At 35.4% G+C, this 21,085-nt stretch overlaps 1 protein-coding gene across 3 annotated transcripts in view; it reads left to right on the top strand.

Annotated features, from left to right (window-relative positions):
* TBC1D22A (TBC1 domain family member 22A) overlaps positions 1–21,085 on the top strand; it is a gene marked incomplete at both ends in the record, with an annotated part of 151,961 nt that overhangs the window by 113,707 nt on the left and 17,169 nt on the right. For all 3 annotated transcript variants that reach the window (XM_079534708.1, XM_079534707.1, XM_079534706.1), the window contains one exon: positions 3,832–3,927. In XM_079534708.1, coding sequence (XP_079390834.1) covers positions 3,832–3,927 — 96 coding nt within the window. The remainder of the gene's footprint in view (positions 1–3,831; positions 3,928–21,085) is intronic.

The raw sequence follows: 21,085 nt of genomic DNA, 5'->3' as shown, positions 1-21,085 counted from the left end.
ATAGCACATATTTGGAATTCTTTGCTGCAAAACAAAGCTCAAAGTTGCAAAAATCTTTGGACAAATAAGTTATGATAAATGTAGATGGACCTCTTAACAGTGTTCTAGTGCTGTATTGCTTCTTGGACTGGAGTTCTGAGTCTCAGGTTTGGGTTAGATTGATTCTGTACCTAGGAAGCTGGCGCTGCCAAGTGATGGATCCCACCTTCTATGATAATCCAACTTTTTCTGTTTTTCTCACTTAAATTTAAGGGACATACTGGGTATTTGGGGTAAAATGACTTTAGCCTCTTACATCTGAACTGTCTGCTCTTCCTTAAGTAGTAAGAACTATGGGTTACATAGTTATTTTATTCATTTGTAATCATAAAATGCTTTGAAGTTCTTAATTCTGAACCATTGTGTGAGTGTTAAGTGTGGTATTTTATTACCTGACACAGACACAGTTTGTAGCTTTAATTATTCCAAGTACTTCAAAAATAATCATGTATTATGTTTACTGTCAGCAAATGCACCTACCCTCCCTAAACACTGAACATCCAGCGTATGGGAGGCAGGTTAGACTAATCATTGACTAGACAATAATCAGTCCTGTCATGCAGCAAAATTTGCATTGTGACAGTGATTGTCTAAATGAGGAAGTTAGGGGAGTGCAGTATAAAGAATGCCTTTCATTTCAGCTGCAGAGGAGATCCAGCATTTGCAGAGCAATGAGATATTTGTGATGTTAACAACCAAAATGATTTTTATTGATAATGACAGATGGTGCTTAGATAATGTGCCCTGAATCGTCTGCAATATGTTCAAAATAAGTCTTCTGGAAGGTTGTACATCTGTCTTGAGATCTTTTACTAAGATATTTAAATCAAGGTCATTGTTTACATTTGATTTTAAATAGCTTTTAGCTTGTACTCTGTATTTCTGTACATTTAGAGATCAAACTGTTCATAACTTCAAAAGCTACAAATAGAGAAGTATAATAGGTAGCAGGTGTTAGAAAAGGCAATTATGCATTAGCTGTTTTACTCAATTTCCAAAACTGTCTAAAACTATCCATTGGAAATACTTTGTAGCCTAGGCTTATCTCTGAAGCATGATGAGTTTTTAAACCTATAGGGACGTATGCATTTTTTCTCTAATAAATTGCATGTTTAAACCTATTTGCTTTCATTTAAAAGAGCTGAAGAAAATTGTATTGGGGGAAAAAAAGGCTGAAGAGAAAAATTTCGTCTAAAATATTTTTCTGCAGATATTTTTCTGCAGTTTTTCAAAAACATTATTACACTTTTGAGCATATTTGTTGTTAATTTTTAAGCCACTTATCTTGACTTTGTGGTTATGGAAGAATTCTTGTTTTGTGATTACAGACTAAATTCTTGGGCCTAAAATCAGAATCTTAGGTTATTATGAGAAAAAAAATAATGCTATGATGATTTAATTTGACCTCTAGCAATTGTTATGTGAGTTAGTGTAACAGCAAAATTAACAATTTTCATAACAGCTCCTGTAAACTAACTTTGAAAGTAGCATTTTAATTTCCATGTAGGTTTCTTTAATCCTCTTTCCTTCTTCCCTACACATTTCAAGAACTCATATAAGAAGAGTGTGGAGAAGAATGCTTAAGTAATGTATATGCTAATACCGGTGCAAATTCCTTTCTTTTCCCTCTTTCTTGCTCATATCATGTCATCATCAAAGAAATGCGAATCTTTATTTCCTTCTGCTATGATAGCAAATAACCTAAAACATAAACTATACTCGTTAATAATTATTAGCTTAAATGAAATTTTCCTGTCTGCAGACTGCTCAGTCTCCTGCTTCATCTTCAAGAATAGTCTTCCTCTTTTCTATATTTCCACTGTTTCTGTACTTCCCTGTATCTTTTCAGGAGTCTCAATCCACTTCTATTGGCCTCCATTCTTTAGCTCTCATTTTCCTCCTTCCCCTTTGGTTGCAAATGATAAGGCTGGTGCCATTCTCTTGAGATGATAGTTCTTTGAAGGAGATCTGAAAGCAGGACATCCTTCACCAAGCAGTGCCACCTTTTTCTCTCTTCTTTGTTACTGCTCTTGTTCCTAATGTGCCTGAAGGTCTTTACCAATGATAGAATACCCTTAGAGCAGAAAGTGCTGTTCATGCGTGGATGTGATGATGTTTTCTTGCATAGGCTGTTGACTTGGTCTTAAGAGCTCTCTCTTTTCACTGGACTCCAGTACCCTGCTTGCTTTCCAAATTAGGGAAAGATTGTCACTTCTGAGACAATTCCGGGTATTCCAGAGAAACCCAGGAGCTTCTCATGTGTGGATAAATGCTGTTACTTTAAAGGACTTTTTCAAAATTCATGTTACAAGTGGGAAATTGCTTGTAATATAGTGCAGAGAAAATATAGAACATAGTTATTTTTTCTAGACTTGATTTTAAAAGTTTTAAAATACTTTTTCATCCTTTCAAAGAAAATTTTGTAAAAAATTGTTGTTTATGCTTTGGTTATAAAAGATTGTTGTTAAAGACTGAATTTTAAAAAATATACAGCATGTTCTCTGAATTTACAGAATAAAGTAGGAAGAGGGTTGTTTTCTTTGAATTGGCTTTCTGCGTTTTTAGAGTTATCTTTAATAATTTAAATATTGCCACAATAGTATCTGATATGATAAGTGATAGCACCTCTTCTCTTGCAAGTATGTTATTTTGAGATACATTACACTTTTACATATAGTAGACCTCCATCCCAATGGAAATGTTGGCACTAAAGTAAAAGATGTGGATTTTTCAGGAGGATCGTTGTAAGTACATGATTCTGTAAAATGATAGCTTCAATATTGTAAATTGGACATCTCTTTGATAAAGACAAACTCTGGAGAGTTCTAGTCAAAATTACCATATGCTTTGTCTGCTCTGGGATTTTACATTGTGCTAACTTACTGTGTTATTCAAGTATAATTTTCCTAGAATAGGAGAAGTTATCAAAGGATATTATAATCAAAATCTTCCTTTTCTGGTTCCAACAATTACTGACTGCAGTTTAAAATTTAAAACTTCCCTGAAAATAATTGGCATTACCTCTTTTCATGACTCTTAACAATTTGGTCAGCATGATCCATAGTTTCAGTAGCTGCTCACATGGTGTTTGTACCAACCCCTGCAGTGCACTAGAGTAACGGCACTTCTGTCAGCCAAGGGTAGACAAGGAGGAGAAGAAGGTGTTTTTCCTTTTCCTCTGCTGGCTGCAACAAGGTTACTTTATCACACTGTTACAAATGCTACGTAGAATATTTTAAATATGGTATGTTTCTCAGTTTAATAGAAATTAAATATATATATTGTTATATTGAGTTTTATATAATAAGTTGTTTCTTCTAATTCAAGTTGTTGACTTATATTTCAATCAAATATAGACCAAAATTTAATTTTAATAACTATAAACCATAGTTTTAAAGTGCTCTTGTAGTTTACTATAGTAGAATTTATAATAAAAAACGATCAATTTCAAATGGAGCTCCAGTAATCTCAGCAATGGAGATGAAGGATACGTTCATGACACAGCGTAGATAATGAAGTACTGGATAACATCAGAAATGGGAGAATGGCACCTATGAAGAATGACTTTAAGTATGGGAAGTAAATTCATACTTCACCTTAGTTCTGGTTACAGTTATGAATAAGTTTGTCACAGGTAAAATGCAAACATATTTGTGATAGCAGTACAAAGCAATGTAAGTGATGCGTGTACCTATGTCATATGTCATAAATGTCATAAAAAAGCAGTTGGAGGGTATCTTAATTAGACGTATGCATTGTAATGATGTTTTTTCTTAATTTTATTTTTTCTAGTCTGAACCAGAGGGTTTTTCTCATTTCCACTTGTATGTCTGTGCTGCCTTCCTTGTCAGGTGGAGGAAGGAGATTCTGGAGGAGAAGGACTTTCAGGTAAGTAAAGAATTGAGTAATATAAAAATCTGTGAATATTTTTCAATCACAGAGAGGAATTTATTTAAATTTAGATTCCAGGCATTATGTGGGGACGAATTGATAACAAAACAGAAACACTTGCAACAGGAATGAAGATGTATAACTGTTTGTTAGGGTTCCTCCAAAACTGTTAGACCTGAAGTAACTACAAGCAGTAGCAAATGTGTGGTCAGAAAAAAAAGGAAAAAAAAAAAAAAGTACTGTTTAATATTGAGGCAGATGTTAAGAAAATGATTTCTGGAGATAAGTAAATCTTAGGAATCTCATAAAAAAAATTCTGAAAAGGTAATGGGATTTTTTTAAAGAGCTTAAATACATTACTGGAGTTACTTATTTATGAATTCCCGTCTCTATAATATAGCAGCAAACTCTAACAAGATTATTTTTCTTCTTTCAAAAAAAGCAAGGCAAGCAACCTTTAAAAATAATAAGCCTATATTTCAGGGCCAAATAAAAGGGTTGTGAAAGTGATTGTTTTGGGTCTTACATTTCAAAACCTTCTATTTGTTTAGCATAGAGCATATCTGTTAGTTGTTTGGAATGGGATTTCAATAGTGTAAATAGGCAAATAATTTCCATACCCACATAGAAGTTCAGTTACATTTGCGAACTGGCAACAGTTCCATTTCAAAGCAATATTTTATATTTAATTTTTCTCTCTGATGCACATGCAGTTCCTAAAAGGCATTAAAGGCCTGTTTTCAGGCTGGCTGTAAACAAACCACACTGCAAAGCCAACACCATTTCCTGCCCCAGGGAAATGGCCTGTTACCAGCTTGTTTTCCCTTCAGCTGACTGAACTCTGTTGCCCTGTACAAATGAGCCATTGTATGAGTCTGTGTTTCATTGCCATCTATTTTATCGTCCTTTATAAAACAGTTTATTCAGTGCACTTTAACTGTTGTTGTCTATCTTTGCAATAAATAAACCCATATGGGCACGATGTAACTACTTTTATGCTACCTGATAGTACTGGTACTTTATCAAAAATAATTTCAGTGTTGGTAGTCACACCTCTCAAATATAATTGTTCACTGCTAATCCTATTAATTTAATTTCCACTGATATCCTGCATCAAAGTTTTTAACACTTTTACCTCTCTATCAAATACATTGCAGCCATGTTTACAGCACTAATGATCTCAAGGTGAAGTGCTGTGATGATTTCTTTTCTCCTTACATGTGTTCAGATTAGTTCATTAACGTAATACATAAAATATGCCTTTATGATTTAATTTCTTATAAGCTATGTAAGATACATAAATCAGTAACACGATAAATCAGGAACACATTTATCATACTGCTTTAGGTCACTTACCACATAGATAAGCAATTAGTAACTGAGGTTCTGTATGCTATTGCTAGTGTCATCACTGTAAGGCTTCACCATTATTGTACAACATCAGCTTTTAAAATGATTAAACTAAATTGTTATAAATTCTGCAAACAATGCTTCTCCCCCACAGGGGAAAAAAAAGGCACTACTCTTCCACTTTGTTACCAATAGCTGTATTGTAGACCATTACTTATTCTATGACTGCTGTTCCAAAAGTAATGTCTCCTATTTTATTATGTTGATCCTTGACCTCAAGGGCAGATGTTGTTGGTAAGGCAGTAGAGGTTGAGCCTTCCCCCAGTATCCTGTTACATTTTGTTTCCATGGGAGAAATAGCAGCAGAGGGGGCCATCCAACAAAATGGCATCTGACATGGAAGTGTGTATGAGGCAAAGGTGTGTCACTGAATTCCTCCATGCAGAAAAAATGACACCCACTGATATTCATTGATACTTACTGAAGACTTTTTGGAGATCAAACAGTGGATGCGAGCACAGTGAGATGGCGGATAGTGCTTTTCAAGAGTAGTGCCAGTGGATCATAGAATCACCAAGGTTGGAAAAGACCTCCAAGACCATCCAGTCCAATAGTCCACCTATTACCAATATTTCCCCATTAAACCAATATCCTGAACACCTCCAGGGATGATGACTCAACCACCTCTCTGGGCAGCCTGTGCCAGCACCTGATCACTTTTTCAGAGAAGAAATTTTTCCCAACATCCAGTGTGAATTTCCTCAGATGCAGCTTGAGGCCATTCCTCTAGTTGTGTTGCTACTTACGTGGGAAAAGGGGCCAACCCACTGGAGAGTCACCTGCACTGGTGCAGACTTTTATGAGCTCAGCATGCAGGCTGTTGTTCATCACTGGTGAAAATGCATAGATAATGGTGTTGACCGTGTTGAGAAATAGTTTTGTAGCTGAGAGTTCGCTTTATCAAAAAGTATTATTGTGCTCTTTGTATCTGTTGCAGTTTCCATGGAAATCAATTGGATCTCAAGTAATGGAGTTTTAAATCACATTAAAATGTTAGAAGTTCAGTGTATGTTGTTGGGTGAATGTGGTTCCATTGAATTCACATTATTGAGACATCCTAGGTATAGCATGTTTTGCAGTGAAATTTTGAGATTTATAAATATTTTGGGAATCATTAATACATATGTCCAATCATTTCTCTTGCACACGGTGTATGCTATATGCATTTTTCTGCATATAAAACAACTGAGACAGATCTGCTGATCAGTAAGGATGCCTGGTTCCTTACTGCTTACTGTGAAAATTCGCATTTCTCTTTTATGTGTCTGTTTGACCTCTTTCATTAGAGTGAAAAAACTCATGAGGTTTTTAGGCAGAATGATTTCCCCAGAACACTGGGTGTGGTCACGTACTAGATGAGACACTGAGTGGATTTTTGATCAAAGGCCAATTTTAAAGGTTTTGATTATGCTAGGTTTGACAATATTTATTCTTATCATCTGTTGAAGTATGTTATCAGTAGCGTTATAGACAGAACGAAGAATATAACGTTTTGGCATAACATTTTGCCCAATGGCATCCTGGGATGCATTAAAAAGAGCGTGTCCAGCAGGTCGAGGGAGGTGATCCTCCCCCTCTACTCTGCCCTGGTGAGGCCTCATCTGGAGTACTGCGTCCAGTTCTGGGCTCCCCAGTACAAAAAAGACAGGGATCTCTTGGAAAGAGTCCAGCGGAGGGCCACGAAGATGGTGAAGGGCCTGGAGCATCTCTCCTATGAGGAAAGGCTGAGTGAACTGGGTCTGTTCAGCCTTGAGAAAAGAAGACTGAGAGGGGACCTGATCCAGGTCTATAAATATCTAAGGTGTGGGGGGCAGAATGGCGAGGCCGGACTGTTTTCAGTGGTGAGTGGAGACAGGACAAGGGGAAACGGCCGGAAAACTGCAGCATAGGAAGTTCCGCACAAATGTGCGCAAGAACTTCTTTACGGTGAGGTGACGGAGCACTGGAACAGGCTGCCCAGGGAGGTGGTGGAGTCTCCTTCTCTGGAGATGTTCAAGACCTGCCTGGATGCCTACCTGTGCGACCTGGTGTAGGGAACCTGCTTTGGCAGGGGGGTTGGACTCGATGATCTCTGGAGGTCCCTTCCAACCCCTACAATTCTGTGATTCTGTGATTCTTTGCTCTTAAGATGCTTGCTTCTATTATCTTGATTCTGTATTTCTGCAACCTAATCAATTAATAAAAGCGTGACATTTATTCTTCCTCATATAAAGCAATTAATTTTTACATATCAAATGTTCACCTGTACGTGATGACAGGCCCTTATCACATCTTTTTTGTGCATGGCTTTCGTTTTTATTTTATATTTATTTCTGTTGTTACTGTCATGCGGTCGTGTCATGGCTAGGGTAATATTATGAATTGTTAAAACTTGAAAACTACTACTTGGTACTTGATTTACATCTGTAGAAGGAATCGCTGTAGTATTGTCTTCAAATTTGACTTATTGTTACTCATTTTTGTACTCATAAGTACAGCTGTAATTCCAGAATTTTCCTGAATTCCTGGGAGAAATATGAGTAGCTGATAATGTTAAGTGATAAAACATTCAAGCATGATTTTGAGCATATTTAGAATTAAAATATTAATGGAAAATATAGCTGTTGAATTTAATAGTGTCAGGGACAGGATATTTGAAAGATTTGTAAGGAAACAGGACACTAGGGACCAGATTTATCTGTCACGCTGAATATAAGTTAATAGTAATGTTGGACTGATACTGATTTAAATGTTGGATATTAGAGATTTAGTTCAAATTTTCAGTATAAGTAAGTTATAATTTTGTTGACACAGTTGAGCTATAAAAATATATTCAGCATGTTGCAGTAAGAAATCTGTCTTGCAGATGTTTTTTTTCGTCATTCTAAGATACAGGCTTTTCTATCCAGCAGACATTTACTCCTATGCTGTCATTAACCCGCATCTTTATTGCTACGATGTCCTTTTCTTTGGCTTTGACAAATGCATTTTTGCTTCATTTATATTCATGCAGTCTGCGAAGAAGCTGTGAAGATCATTTTTCAGTCCGTCATTTTTTCTCACTGTTCACCTTCTGTAACTTCCTTTCCTATGTGGCACCAAGGAAAAATGGGTGGTTTCTATTTCAAGGCCGTTAATGGACTAATACCAACACCTTAGCTGTCATCTCATATTCTGTACTGAGATTTTGAATGCCAGTTTATCAGCCGGCTATGACAGCCTCATCACGTGTTCCTGAGTTATTGAGAAAGTATCTGTGCTGTGTTCTTTGTTGACCATCTTATTTAAATGGAGCACGTAATGCAGATCTTGCTACTTCTCTCTGAGTCCTTGTATTTTTCTGTGATGCATGGAATAGATTTGGCAGATAGGCTATGATGCTGTTAGTCACATTCACATCGATGGTTTTTTGTTGGTTCTTTTTACCTTTCTGTGAACTTGCTGTCTATTGAAACTTACTTGAGCAATGCAATCTTTGGATTAGTGACTGTCCTTTCTTCTGATTTATATAATCTTTAAAATAATGATTCTTTAATCTGAGTAAATGCTATGGAGTAGCTTCACTGACCTCACGAACAAAATGAATGTATACGCAGTAGTCTTTTCCAGTAAAATGCTGAAAAGTGCTCTTGACTTTTAAAAATGTTGCATTAAAGTGAAATATTACAAGTTAATGTTAGTTCAAATGATGAAAGATGAAACACCATCTTTCTACCTCATATGATGAATAACATTTTAAGGAAATGTAGGTTATTATTGTTACTTAGGCAAAAGCAGGTGCCTTCCGAAGTTGTGATCAGGTTTGTTCTTAAACTGAGTCTTCATTGTTGGCATATGTTTGTTTTAAGGTGGTTGCCAATTTCAGAGGCTGCTGAAGCATTTCACAATGCCTGTGTTTGCATGAACATCATTTAGAGTGTATTTAGGTTACTGATGCAGTGAGCACCCTCAGCCCCTTTAGTTTGTTCTGTTTTGCCTGTTCTGTTTAGCAAGCACTGAACTAGAATCAGCACAGCCCACTGCTACTTACCACTCTTCTGAAATCTCAGCTCACCTTTGAATGCTTTGACCCCTTCTTTCATTGGCTGCCCAGATAAACAGTGGGTGCCCCATCCCATAACATGCTTAATACCAGATTGGATGAGGTTTTTGGCAACCTGATCATGGGGAAGATATCCCTCCTTATGGCAGTGAGTTGGGATGAGGTGATTATTCAGTTCCTATTTCTGTATTTAAGTAGAAGCTTTTATGTAAGCTAAAATTGCTTGAAAAAGTTTTTTAAAAAAATTCTACTTCTACCACAATTCTGCTTCTGTATACTTGTCAGAGACGTGTATTTATGTCAGGTACACAAGTTAAATAGTGTAACTTTGCACCTTAAAATGGGATTATAAGTTAGTTACGGAGGTGACGGAATAAAAAGATGCCTGTAAGACAAATTGCAGTCTTTGAACAATATCTGCCTAGTGTTAAGATGCTTTCCTTCACACGTTCTCTTATGTTAAATGACCGGGTAGTATTACTTCGTGGTCCTTTATGAAAGATAATTTGTGGAATTTTGTACTGCTGCTTGCATGAGTTACTGATTTTAGCTTAAAAAATTTAATATGAAAATCCTTCCTGGTGATTATGTGCTATAGAAACATGTAAGATATCAGAAATATGATTTTATACCATATACTTATTCACAATTCCAGTGATATGGTTTTCACAGGTTTTTTTATGTTGCTCCTTTTTTTGATAAGGATTTTTAAACAGTTACTTTCTCTGCATTATCCTTTATATAAGTGCAGGACTTCCCGCACTCTATGACATGAGCTATAACTAATAAAAAATGCTTCCAATGTAGCTTCTTGTGTGTATGGTGCTAGAAATTCAGTTCCCATTTCTACTGCAGTAGAATGCGTCTCAATTAAAAAAAAAAAAAAAAGAAAAAAGATAATATTTCTTTTGAGCATCATAAAAAATGACCAATATATAATGGAAATTGAAGAAAAGATAGAAGGGAAGTGGAAAAGTGAAATTTGGTTGATAGCAAAGGTAGTTGATTGCAAATAGTCAGTGCTGCTGAAAACTTAATGTCTCCACAGTGACTATTCTGATTTTTATTTTTCAGTTAATCATGAGTTTATCAGCAGCTGGAGTGCACTTTGGACAACAGCAAATAAAGAACAGTATAACACATATTCTAGTAATGAAGCCCACAAATCCAACCTTTTGTTTGTGAGGAATAATAACTCCTTAGGTTTATACATTCATCTGTATCTTGAGGAACCATTCATCAGCAGCTTTTCCTGTCTACTATAAGTTCTTATACAAGTTAGGGCTTTTCCCTGTTTCTGATTCCCTGTATTAAAAAGCTCCTTACCTATCTACCAATCTGCTCTGAACACAGACTTTCTTTCAGAGGCTTTACAGTTTTGTCTTCACATCCTGGTTACAAGTTTTACTTTACAGCCACTTGTCAGAGAAAATCATTTTTATCATTTTTCACCATGATTAAAATGTGTATTTTTATATTTATTCTGTAAAAGTCCTTTTAGCATTTGTTCAGAAAAGTTCACAAATGTTAAGGGATACTTCTGTTTGGACAGATCTCTGAAGGTGTTAAATTCAGCAGGCTCAAAGCTGCGTCAGCTCTGAGTTTAGACCATCTAGGACAGTGCTTTATTCAGCTGAGTCCTGAAAACCTTCAGGGACAGAAACTGCATGACCTAAATAGATTATAGGTTTTACATTATGTGTTGTTCCTGAGAATTGCAAATATCTTAATGTTTCAGTCAAACTGAGTCAAACTGAGATGGACTGAAGTACTAAGCTGAAATTCTTACGGCAAACTAAGATCTGATAGGAATTGACTTAGTCCTATTGCTTTTAGAGTAGTTTTTGGAACAGAGGAGTGTATACCCCTCTTCTCTATAAGCTATATAATTAGATGTTTTTCTAGTCCTGGCTCTTGTGTCCTTGCTTAGCCCCCCCTGCATGTATGGGAGATAACAGGGCCCTTTCTGTGAATGTATCAAAAGCTGATGAGAGATAAAGCGTGTGAGCATGGAAATATTTCTGACCTACAGAGCCTGACTTCTAACATTGCTGTGATTTTATTCCCTGCTGTGAGCACTTTTGGAAGGCATTCACATGTTGTAAGAAAAGGGAAGCTCTGTTTTAGACTTTGAACGTTATAGCTATCAACATGAAGTAGAGTATTGGAAGTAGGCAGCTGGGAGTTGGCACTGTTACATCATTTATATTCACAACAGCCAGCTTGCAGTAAGAAATTACTGACATTATTTATTATTTTTGCATACAAAGAGCTTTAACTACAGAGAATGAGGAGCGTGGTAAAAGTTGTATCACCATCTCATCTTGTATATAGACAAAACATCAGTTGGCTTTCGGTCCCACTCCAGCTATTACAGCTTCATTTCAACTGCTCTGCTCACAAGCCTGCTCAACTTAATTAAAAGTGTCTGCATCTTTTGGTTATCATGAGTATCTTGACTTAATCTTCACCCTTAAGTATACTGCAAATCAAATGCAGGAGACATTTTATTGTACAGTCTTAGAAATACAAGTTTGGTCCCATAGACATCATTACTGTAAAATTTTAGTGTTGATCTAAAATGGAAGGGATGGGCTACGCCATGCTTCTCTTAGCTTCCAGAAATTACAGGCACTTCACTGGTACCAGGAGGAGGACTTGTCCTCTGTGTAGAAAGCAGCTGGAAGTTTCTGACCAGTTTGTAAGGTAGACCAAAAATGGTTTAAGATCCATGAAAAAAAATAAAACTCTTAGTGCTACCCTTTTATATCTCTGAAGGTTGTGCATTTTCGTGACTCTTTTTCTTCTGATGAGGCTGTAGACTTATTTTTCCTATTTTACGTATTCTTTTTTTGTTCTTGAAATCTTGACTTTAAATCTGAAAAGCTGACAATAAAAATCTACAAAAAAAAAAAAAAAAAGAAAAAAGCACTTATGGTAGATATTTCATTCATCTAGCAATATGAGTGCAGATGGACAGGATAGCTTGTGAATGGATTCTGTGTGTATGAGTATCTTTATACTTTAGCCCACATCTTTTTCTTTCTTTTAAGCTTTTAAGCCAAGAGTTCCTGGTCATCTGACTTTTCAGAAATAATCAGTAATTTATTTCCAGTGATAAAGACATGTTTTATGTTCTGTACCTGAATTTGACATCTGCACATCTATTTCTGTTGCCTTCTTTAAATTCAGTTCCCTTCCCAGAAGTCATAGTTACTGTTTAATTTTTTTGCAATAGTTGCAAATGGTAAAATTGCAAGTTATAGTGCAATTATATTGAATTGCATGTAGTTAAGTACATATATATATTTGTTACTGAAACTGAGAAGTTACTCTGTGCTGTGTATGAATCATGTCTAATCATGAGAGTCAGTGGAAACACAGCCTTACTTCTTCCAAAGCAACGGAGCAAAAATAGAAGAAGTCCTGGGGAATTAGGTTTAGCTGCCTACAGCCACAGCTTACCTTAGGAGATCTGTCTAGCTTTTACCAGGCCAACCTCTCATTCCAGAATGTTTTAAAAAAATTCATTTGTTGTAGTGAGGTTGGATTACCAAACAGAAAGTTTTGAAAATCGCTGTTGAAAGAGTTGAGTTCTACAGATCTGCATACTGCATCAGTGTTCGCTGATTGTTCTTGTCATCCTTCATAAATACACTTTGAGTGCTGGAGCTTAGTAACTTTATTCTCATTTTTACCCTAAACTGTTTTAAGGGTCATTTCAAGGCATATAGCTTTTACCAAGTCATTTATTTCGCAGGAGTTTGACTGAAAGTCAAGGTACAGGGCTGTAATAACAAGTGCCTTCTTGCCTGGTGCATTAGTTGGGAACATCTAAAAGGGAGTATGGTGCATCACTGTTTGAAGTTGTTTGTTTCTGGATATAAATGTATAAAAGGTAAGAATACAGACAATTGTTCCCCACCGGTAGCCAGCTTGCAAATATCTTGGAAGTACACATGAAAATCAAGGGTCTTAGGAAACCTTATGCTGCTGATCAGCAATTTAGATACTGATTTTGACCCCACTATTTGGGACAGTGTTCCCAGAATGATTAACATTGATCGTAATGATGTGTGAAAGTTTGCCCAAACATAAAGGAAAGTAAATCAAGTGTGAGTGTATAATGCTTCTACCTTTTTTTATTACTAACAATGATCTGAAGGAGAGAGAATCATTTATAATCCTCAGTATTTGGTCTGTTTTTCCATCTTGTAAGTGTGTGCACCACTTGAAAAATTACATTTGAGCAGTGTTTTTCTTCAGTTCAGTGTAAGTTTACTGTTTGAATGGTTTGCTTCTATGGTAGTCAGGGAACATGTTGGGTGATGAATCAAATTAAAAAGCTTCAGCGCTGAAGTGCGTTTTCATGCTTGGATTTTCATGTGCAACATGCAGCAATTCATTAAATTCTGCCCTTACTTTCATGCAAAAAAAATATGCTTGTCATAAGATTTAGTGTAGTTCTAGCTGAGGTTGTAATGCTGTGTATTGGTAGCTCTGAGCTGTACCTCTTCTGTTTTTCAGTGTTCTTCAAAAAAGAATAAAGCACCTATGTGACAAAAGGTAGCATTCGGTTGTGTTTGCTAATTCAGATGTACTGCATTCACTGATATTTGTCTTCCATGTTTTTCAAATGCTAAAATTCTAAGTAATAAAAGAAAAATGTTAACCACGTTCATGATTTAGCACATGTGTTATGTGCAGATATAGTAATGTTACGGAAATCTGTTAAACTGAAGATTGGTTAATGATGTAGTAAGGCTTAAGGTTTAATGAAAGAAAGCCAGTCCTATGAGCCAGGTATAAATTATAGCTTAAGCAAGCTTAAATTACTTTTCTAGTCAGTGAAAGAGCACGAGTGAATCAGCTACTCGTGATGGCACCTACACTCTGTCAATACTTATTTCACTCTATTAATTTTAAAAGGTTATGGCACTGACCAACAGTGGAGTTTTAATTCCTTCTACAAGAGACATGGTCAGTTGAGGAGAGAAGGAAGCAAATCCAGTGCAGACCTCTGAATAAAGGAGAGAAAATAACTCCATGTGTCAAACTTGCTGTTGTGTGGAGAAAAACTGTGGAGCTCAGTGTTTGCATTGCTTGAAGGATGATGTCTTTAATTCTCAAAGTTTCAAAAAGAATGCTTTAGCACTCAGTCTTCAGGGGCAGAAGTTACTCAGCTGTGATAGTCCCAAGCCCTTTGTGTACAACAGAGTGAAAACTGATACATCATATTGGGAACATTATTTGGGTGAACACTATTTCTCCAAACAACAGAGAAAGGAGCTTGGGAAAAACTTTATTGTCTTAAGGCTTTTTAGAAATCTTCAGTCTGTAATAACCCATTCTGCTCAAGCTCAATGGAACGTAGACTTCCTTCTCCAGCTCTCATTTATTATTTTGGGATTTAAGGATTTTAGTATCATGGCTTTGAATAGAATATATTTTTGCTGGAAAACGGACCCATATGGTAGAAATACAAAGATTTTCAAATGTACAAACAGTAAGATGCTTAATTTCTGTTTCTGGACATGTTAGTTTCTATTTCTTTTTACCATTATCTAAGTAAACCCTAGAGGTTTTATTTTGAGTGCATTTTTATTTTACTTGTATTTATTTTGTTAAGTCATATTATTCATTCTGTACAGTCTTGCCAATAAGTGACTAAATGTATTTTATTCAGTCTGAACTTTTTTATTACAATTTACTTTCTGTAGTGACTAAAAAGGAGAGCAACCTAAAAGAAAAAAAAACATAAAATGTTGCCATCATATTTCTCTGACTATTCTCTTCAGGATCAAAAGAGACTTCAGTGTTGAGAGTTATCTGAATATGGAAGTTCAGAGTTCATTCTGGTAGTGGATTACCAATAAAATTCTTTCTCAAATTGTATGCCATAAAAATTCTAGGATCCTCACACTTCAGTCTTGTAAAGTTGACTACCTTAAATTACATATCTGCAAAGTTCAGCAGCTTACTAGAATCTTTATTTCATTATACTCCCTGAAACTTGTATATTTTGAATGTGATTATATTGATCCCATTAACCTTGCAGTGTTACTGGTCAGGTTTTCCTATTTGCCCTAGGAATTCATTCTCAGGTTTTAATGGAAATTGCTTAATGAATTTGTGCTAGATTAAATGCTTTTTTTCTCTCTTGTCTTCATTAATGTTGTTACTTTAATTGCAGAAAAAAAGTTTTACATGGCTTATTCCTCACTTGATTGTTTTGTCTAAGGCTGTCCTTGCAGAATGAAATGACACAATAGTCCCAGCAACAAAAATGAATACAAATGCAACTTTTGGAATGAGTGAGACTGATCTGGACTGAGTGTAGTCTAATCAGTGTTGCTTCAAAGGAAGCTTATTTAGGACAGCGACTGTAGTTTTGGGGTCCATGTATTCTCATGAGTTCTTAAAGTATTCAGAAGTAGGCTATTTAATGGTCCATAACAACAGTTGCCTGAAGTGAAGAGCTGTACTTAAACTGTTCTGTTATTGCTGGAGTAAACTACAAAGCAGAAACTCTGTAAGTATTACTTGCCAGACCTATGGCAAGCAAATGATGTTACTTGATCAATATTTAATAGTGAGAAACTTTCTGTGTTTATATTATTATTTTATAAGGGTAATAAGCATTTCAAGTAACTTCCTGTCCTGTAACTGTTTCAGATCAGAAAATAATTTTAGAGTACTGTTTCTAAAGTGAGCTATGTGTTTTATTGCTGGTGTTCTTTATTTAAAGAAAACAACAAAGCAAAACAGAACTGTAAACATGCTGCTACAACTGATGGTTCCCGTATATATTCATTTTTCTCCAAATTGTCAGGATATCACATAGGGTGATGCCAGCCAGAGGGACCTAGACAGGTTATTATTCTTTCCAGTAAGGGTGGTGAGTCACTAGAACAGGTTACCCAGAGATGTGGTGGAAGCCCCATTGCTGGAAGCACTCAAGGTCAGGCTGGATGGGGCTTTGAGCATCTGACTGAGTTATAGGTGACCCTGTGCATTGCAGGGGTGTTGGAGTAGATGACCCTTCCAACTCAAATTATTCTATGATTCTGTTAAGGATGAACCACTTTAGCAAATCTGCAGTGTTCAAAAAACCACATTTTTTATGCTGCTAGTGTGCAAACAACACAGTGAATCCAAATTTAAGAAAAGGTAATACTGTACTAGCACTCATAAATCAAAGCCTTAATCAAAATCAAGTTGGTAGGAAACTATTATTTATTTCCAATTCTTTAAAGTCGTTTCACATGAAGAGGAGAAAGACTGTCCAGGAAGAGAAAATTCTTGACAATTTCTAACAAGTGTAGTGATTTAGTCAATATTTTTATTTGAATAACTTCTGATGAGATTTTAAAATTGTTTTCGGCACAGTTTTATAATTGCAATTAACTGAGATAGTTCTGGTTGCATCTAAAAATCACACTGTATGTGTACAAATTGAAATAGAATGCTATTTCACTTATTCTAGGAAAAAAGAATGAGTTGAAAAGTATATGCATAAAATACAATGGATATGAAGAATATGATTTGTCTAATAATGCTTTGGGAAAAGTGCAAGAGTAAGGCTTCATTTTTTGTTCCATGAAGTAGTTCCTTAATAGTCCCCTGAGTATTTGGATAGCTTTAAGTGAAAGAGAATAATAATTCAGTTTTGACTTCAGTTGAGTTATTTGACAAATTCCACTCAACGTTTTTAGTAAATGCTACTGTCTGAGAGTTAAATTGTACACAGAGTGAAAAAATGCATAGTCTTCTGAATATTCTGAGTAGGACCTCGGGGATCCAAAGGTATTCTGCTGTTACAGAAATACAATCATACTTCTTTTCAAAGCATATTCACTTGGGTATATTAAAAATCCATACAAATAAGTGAAATAAATAGGCTTCAAAACAAAAAATGTTTTGCAAATATGCAAAATAATTCAAGTATAATTTGCACAGCGCTTTACAGAGATGACGAGGTTTTACTCCTTGCATTTTATTGTTGAGACCAATGCATGTTGCCCTTGACTGATCAGAAGTGGGTACTGAAACCAGATTAACTGACTCAGAGACTTAATGAGGGCTCAGGATAATTGAAGGGCTCAGGATGTCGAAGTAGTCAAAAAGAAATGCAATAGATTAATTTTTTAGAAACACAGAATGAGATTGCAGTGACAAATATTATTATTGGCAGAACTACAAACATATCAAGCTTTGCTTCATCGTTAGGGGGAAAAATAGGAAAAAAACAATTATCCAGAGTAGAAAAGGCTGTATATGTTATCTATTTGGTAAAGACTTGTAATTTTAAATATATTCATCTATGTATCTTCCAACTATAGTTAGCACATTGAAACAGCACCTAATGTGTAATTTTCCATGACGTTTGAATTATTGCCCACTTGACAGAACAGTACACTCCTTGGAACAGGAAGGTTTTCTTCATTCTTGCAAATTTCACTGAATGTTCTTATCAGTCCAGACTTATTTTTGCCACGGTACAATTGTGTTGTATCTTGAACAGTTTTCTTCATAATTGGTTCCTTCTCAGAGTAAACATTGAGTGTGTCTTAATTGCAGAATTATTGTGCTTTGCTTTCAGTAAAGTTACGTGTCATTAAGAAAATGAGCCTTAGGATAAATGTATCTGTATGATAGTGGACATTTAATATGGAAAACTAATACCAAAGTATCTGTGTGTCAACAAATTACACTGAAACTAATTTCAGCTCAAATTGATGTGATGAATGCCAACTGAATTGAGAAAGTTGACCAAGAGAAAATGACTAATGCTAGCAACATGAAATTGGAAGGTGTTTTTATTTTATAATGCCATTTCTTAAGACTTAAATGGGAATGAAATAGAGAATAAATATAAATTTAAGATAAGGAAAAATGAATTGGTCTAAAAATATGTTAATGAATATCATAAATGTGCACAGACTGGGAAAGTTCCCAGTTTATTTTACAGTATAGAAGAAAGCCAATAATCAAAATTATAGTATGTAACAAAACAGCTAACTAATTGTACTTGATGATTTGATCAAAATTAGAAATTCAAATGTAAACTTTTTGTTAGAAGCTTTCTTAAGGTGATCATTGCAGGATGTTCTTCAGTGGTTGGAATAAGGAGAACAAGGAAGTGAGATCTTAGCTTTTATTTCTTATTCATGATTTTTTTGTGGGCAAATTTCAAAGTTTTTGTTTTCTTTTGAAAGGTGACCACATAATAACACACTTCTTACTAAATACAGTCAATGACTATTTTGACAGAAGAGAAGGGGAAAGAGTTTGTCTCTTTAATTGATGAACTCAGTTGAATTCTGTGTCCTCTCATTACCGACATCACTTATTCCCATATAAACCTACTTATGATAGCATGGGTTTCCAAAGAAATTCGTTGGACCTTACACAAAACACAATGTCTTTTCCATCTCTTAATTAACTTATATCTCTGAAATCTAAGATGCAAGTAAAACTTGAAAAAATCTGTCTGTTGATATTTATGTTTTCTTTCAGTGGATATGTTTTAATCTACAGTCAGTTTCTAATTCACTCATTTTGTGAATTTAAAATAATTTCTTGCTAGCAAGTCCATTGCACAGTCCTTTCACTGAAATGATGAAGTTTATTACAAACATAGGATTAATGTAAATGTCATGATTTTCTCATGTATATCTACCTAAAGGAAGCATGTCTCAGTCTGTTTTGTTTAAAAGCTGTAGCCCTCTGGTATAGCTTTCTGCTTGTACTAAATTTCACACTAATTTTTTTATAGCTGGATAATTTATTTTTTTTTTTACCCTGGATGTGAAGAGGGGTCAGGGTAGAAGTGTGCTGTAACTGTCAAAAACATGGCAAGAGCAGCTGTAGTTAGATGGCTGGCTGCTAAAAAAGCAGCTGTAGCTGTGTCTAACTGCAGGTGGTGATGACTGCGGGTGATGCTCTGGTGAACTTTAATGTATCTTCAATCTCAGCCCATTCATTCTGAATTAAAAGCATAATCATACAGAGTTAAAGATTTTGATGCTTTGCTAGGAATCAGATGTGACAATTTTTAAATATTTTATGCTTTTAACTTTATTTTTTAATTAAGATTTTCAAGTTCCTTGTATCATCTATATCCTAAGTGTTTTGGCTGGGTCTTTGAAGACACGGGGATGGCATGGTTTGATTAATAGAAATGTTTTATTTGGAAATGTTCTGATCCACCCATTTGACATAAGATCATATATTAAAATCTGCAGCCTTCAAAGTTCTGGCTTTGTAGATAAAATCTCCATTTACCCTTTTCTATGATTTTTGGTTTCCCTTAGTAAATGAGAAAGGTTCTTGTCAGTGGTCCAGAGGGTGAAATTATAAAAGGGGGTGATTAATTTATTTTCCTGCTGTCTGGGTTCCTAACAATCTTTTTCAAATCATTTGATTAGAATTGCTGAATAGAGTTGAGTGAAAGAAGAAGCACTAAAAAAATCCAAACCACAGACTTCCTGAAGATATAGAGAATGCAGCTAAAGAGAGAAGTGATTTGTATCTAGAGAGAAACAAGAACTGTTACAGTCTTAACTTCAGTGCTATTCTCATGTGATTAACAGCTAAATCTTTCAATTGGCAAAACATGCCTGTGTGTTTGTATAATCACTGAAGTAGAGTTGTGTGTGACTGTATCTTAATCTTGTATTGCTTCTTTAGTACTAAAATTAGTTTAACCAGAAGAATAGACTTTACGTATCCTAATGTAGGCAAGCAAGTGTTGCTTGTTCTTGACATGTAGTTCATCATCTGCTCTGGCTCTCTGACCATAATGAAGTCTCCTATCATAAAGTAGTGTGAGAACAGCATAAATATAATGTAATAACAGAATGATTTAACAGCATGAATCAGCAGTGGACCGTTGTGGCTTTCCAAATCTGTACGGCAACTTTACTGTCTCAACAGAATGTTAGAAAGTAAATGAGATAGCATTAGGGTTGGAGTGATTCCAGTCATCATAAGTAGGCTGAATTCATGCCTCGCTGGTGCTGCAAGGATGCTGTCTCCTCCTGTTTCAGTCTTGCTGAGCGTGTTATTGTCTCCCTTGTGGGAATATGATCACTTACCAGTAAGTGATACACTGGAGGTCGTGGATATGAAACTGCAATGAAAGAATCTGACATTTTATTACCTTTATTTATGTTTCTTTTACTTTTCAAAAATAAATTTGCTCCAGTTAAAATATTGTACATATATTTTGTTTTAGTTGTTTGGATATTCTTACATATTTACTCTTGCTTCTGTCAGAATTGTGAATACTCAATTACTTTCTGTTGATGTATCTATTGTAGTTTATCAGAACACTTCTTAGTGTTGAATTTGTTCTCTTAATGGACGAGCACTGTTTTATCCTGGAGAATGCAATCTGAAGGCTTTTCCTGCTTTTCAGAAGCACTGTAACTAGGGAAACTCCAAACTATCAGAGGGCAATGCTGTAAAGAGACTGTGGTTTCCTCATGACCCCAGTGTGACCAGCTAACAATAGTGAAAAAAGATATTTGTATTATCTGCAAAAGCAGCTTTATCTTTATTTCCTTTTATGGATTTTAATGGCAAGTGTGTAATATGAGGGTTCTTCCTGTCTTTGACCTGTTTTATTCTTCTGTCTTAGAAGAATGTTAGACAAAAATAATGCCACTATCCTCATGAAGATGATAAAGACATAGTCTTAGTTACACCTATTAAATATTG

The sequence above is a fragment of the Tetrao urogallus genome (assembly GCF_951394365.1).
Source record: "Tetrao urogallus genome assembly, chromosome: 1".
Classification (NCBI taxonomy): Eukaryota; Metazoa; Chordata; class Aves; order Galliformes; family Phasianidae; genus Tetrao; species Tetrao urogallus.
This window is presented reverse-complemented; position numbering and strand designations above follow the sequence as displayed.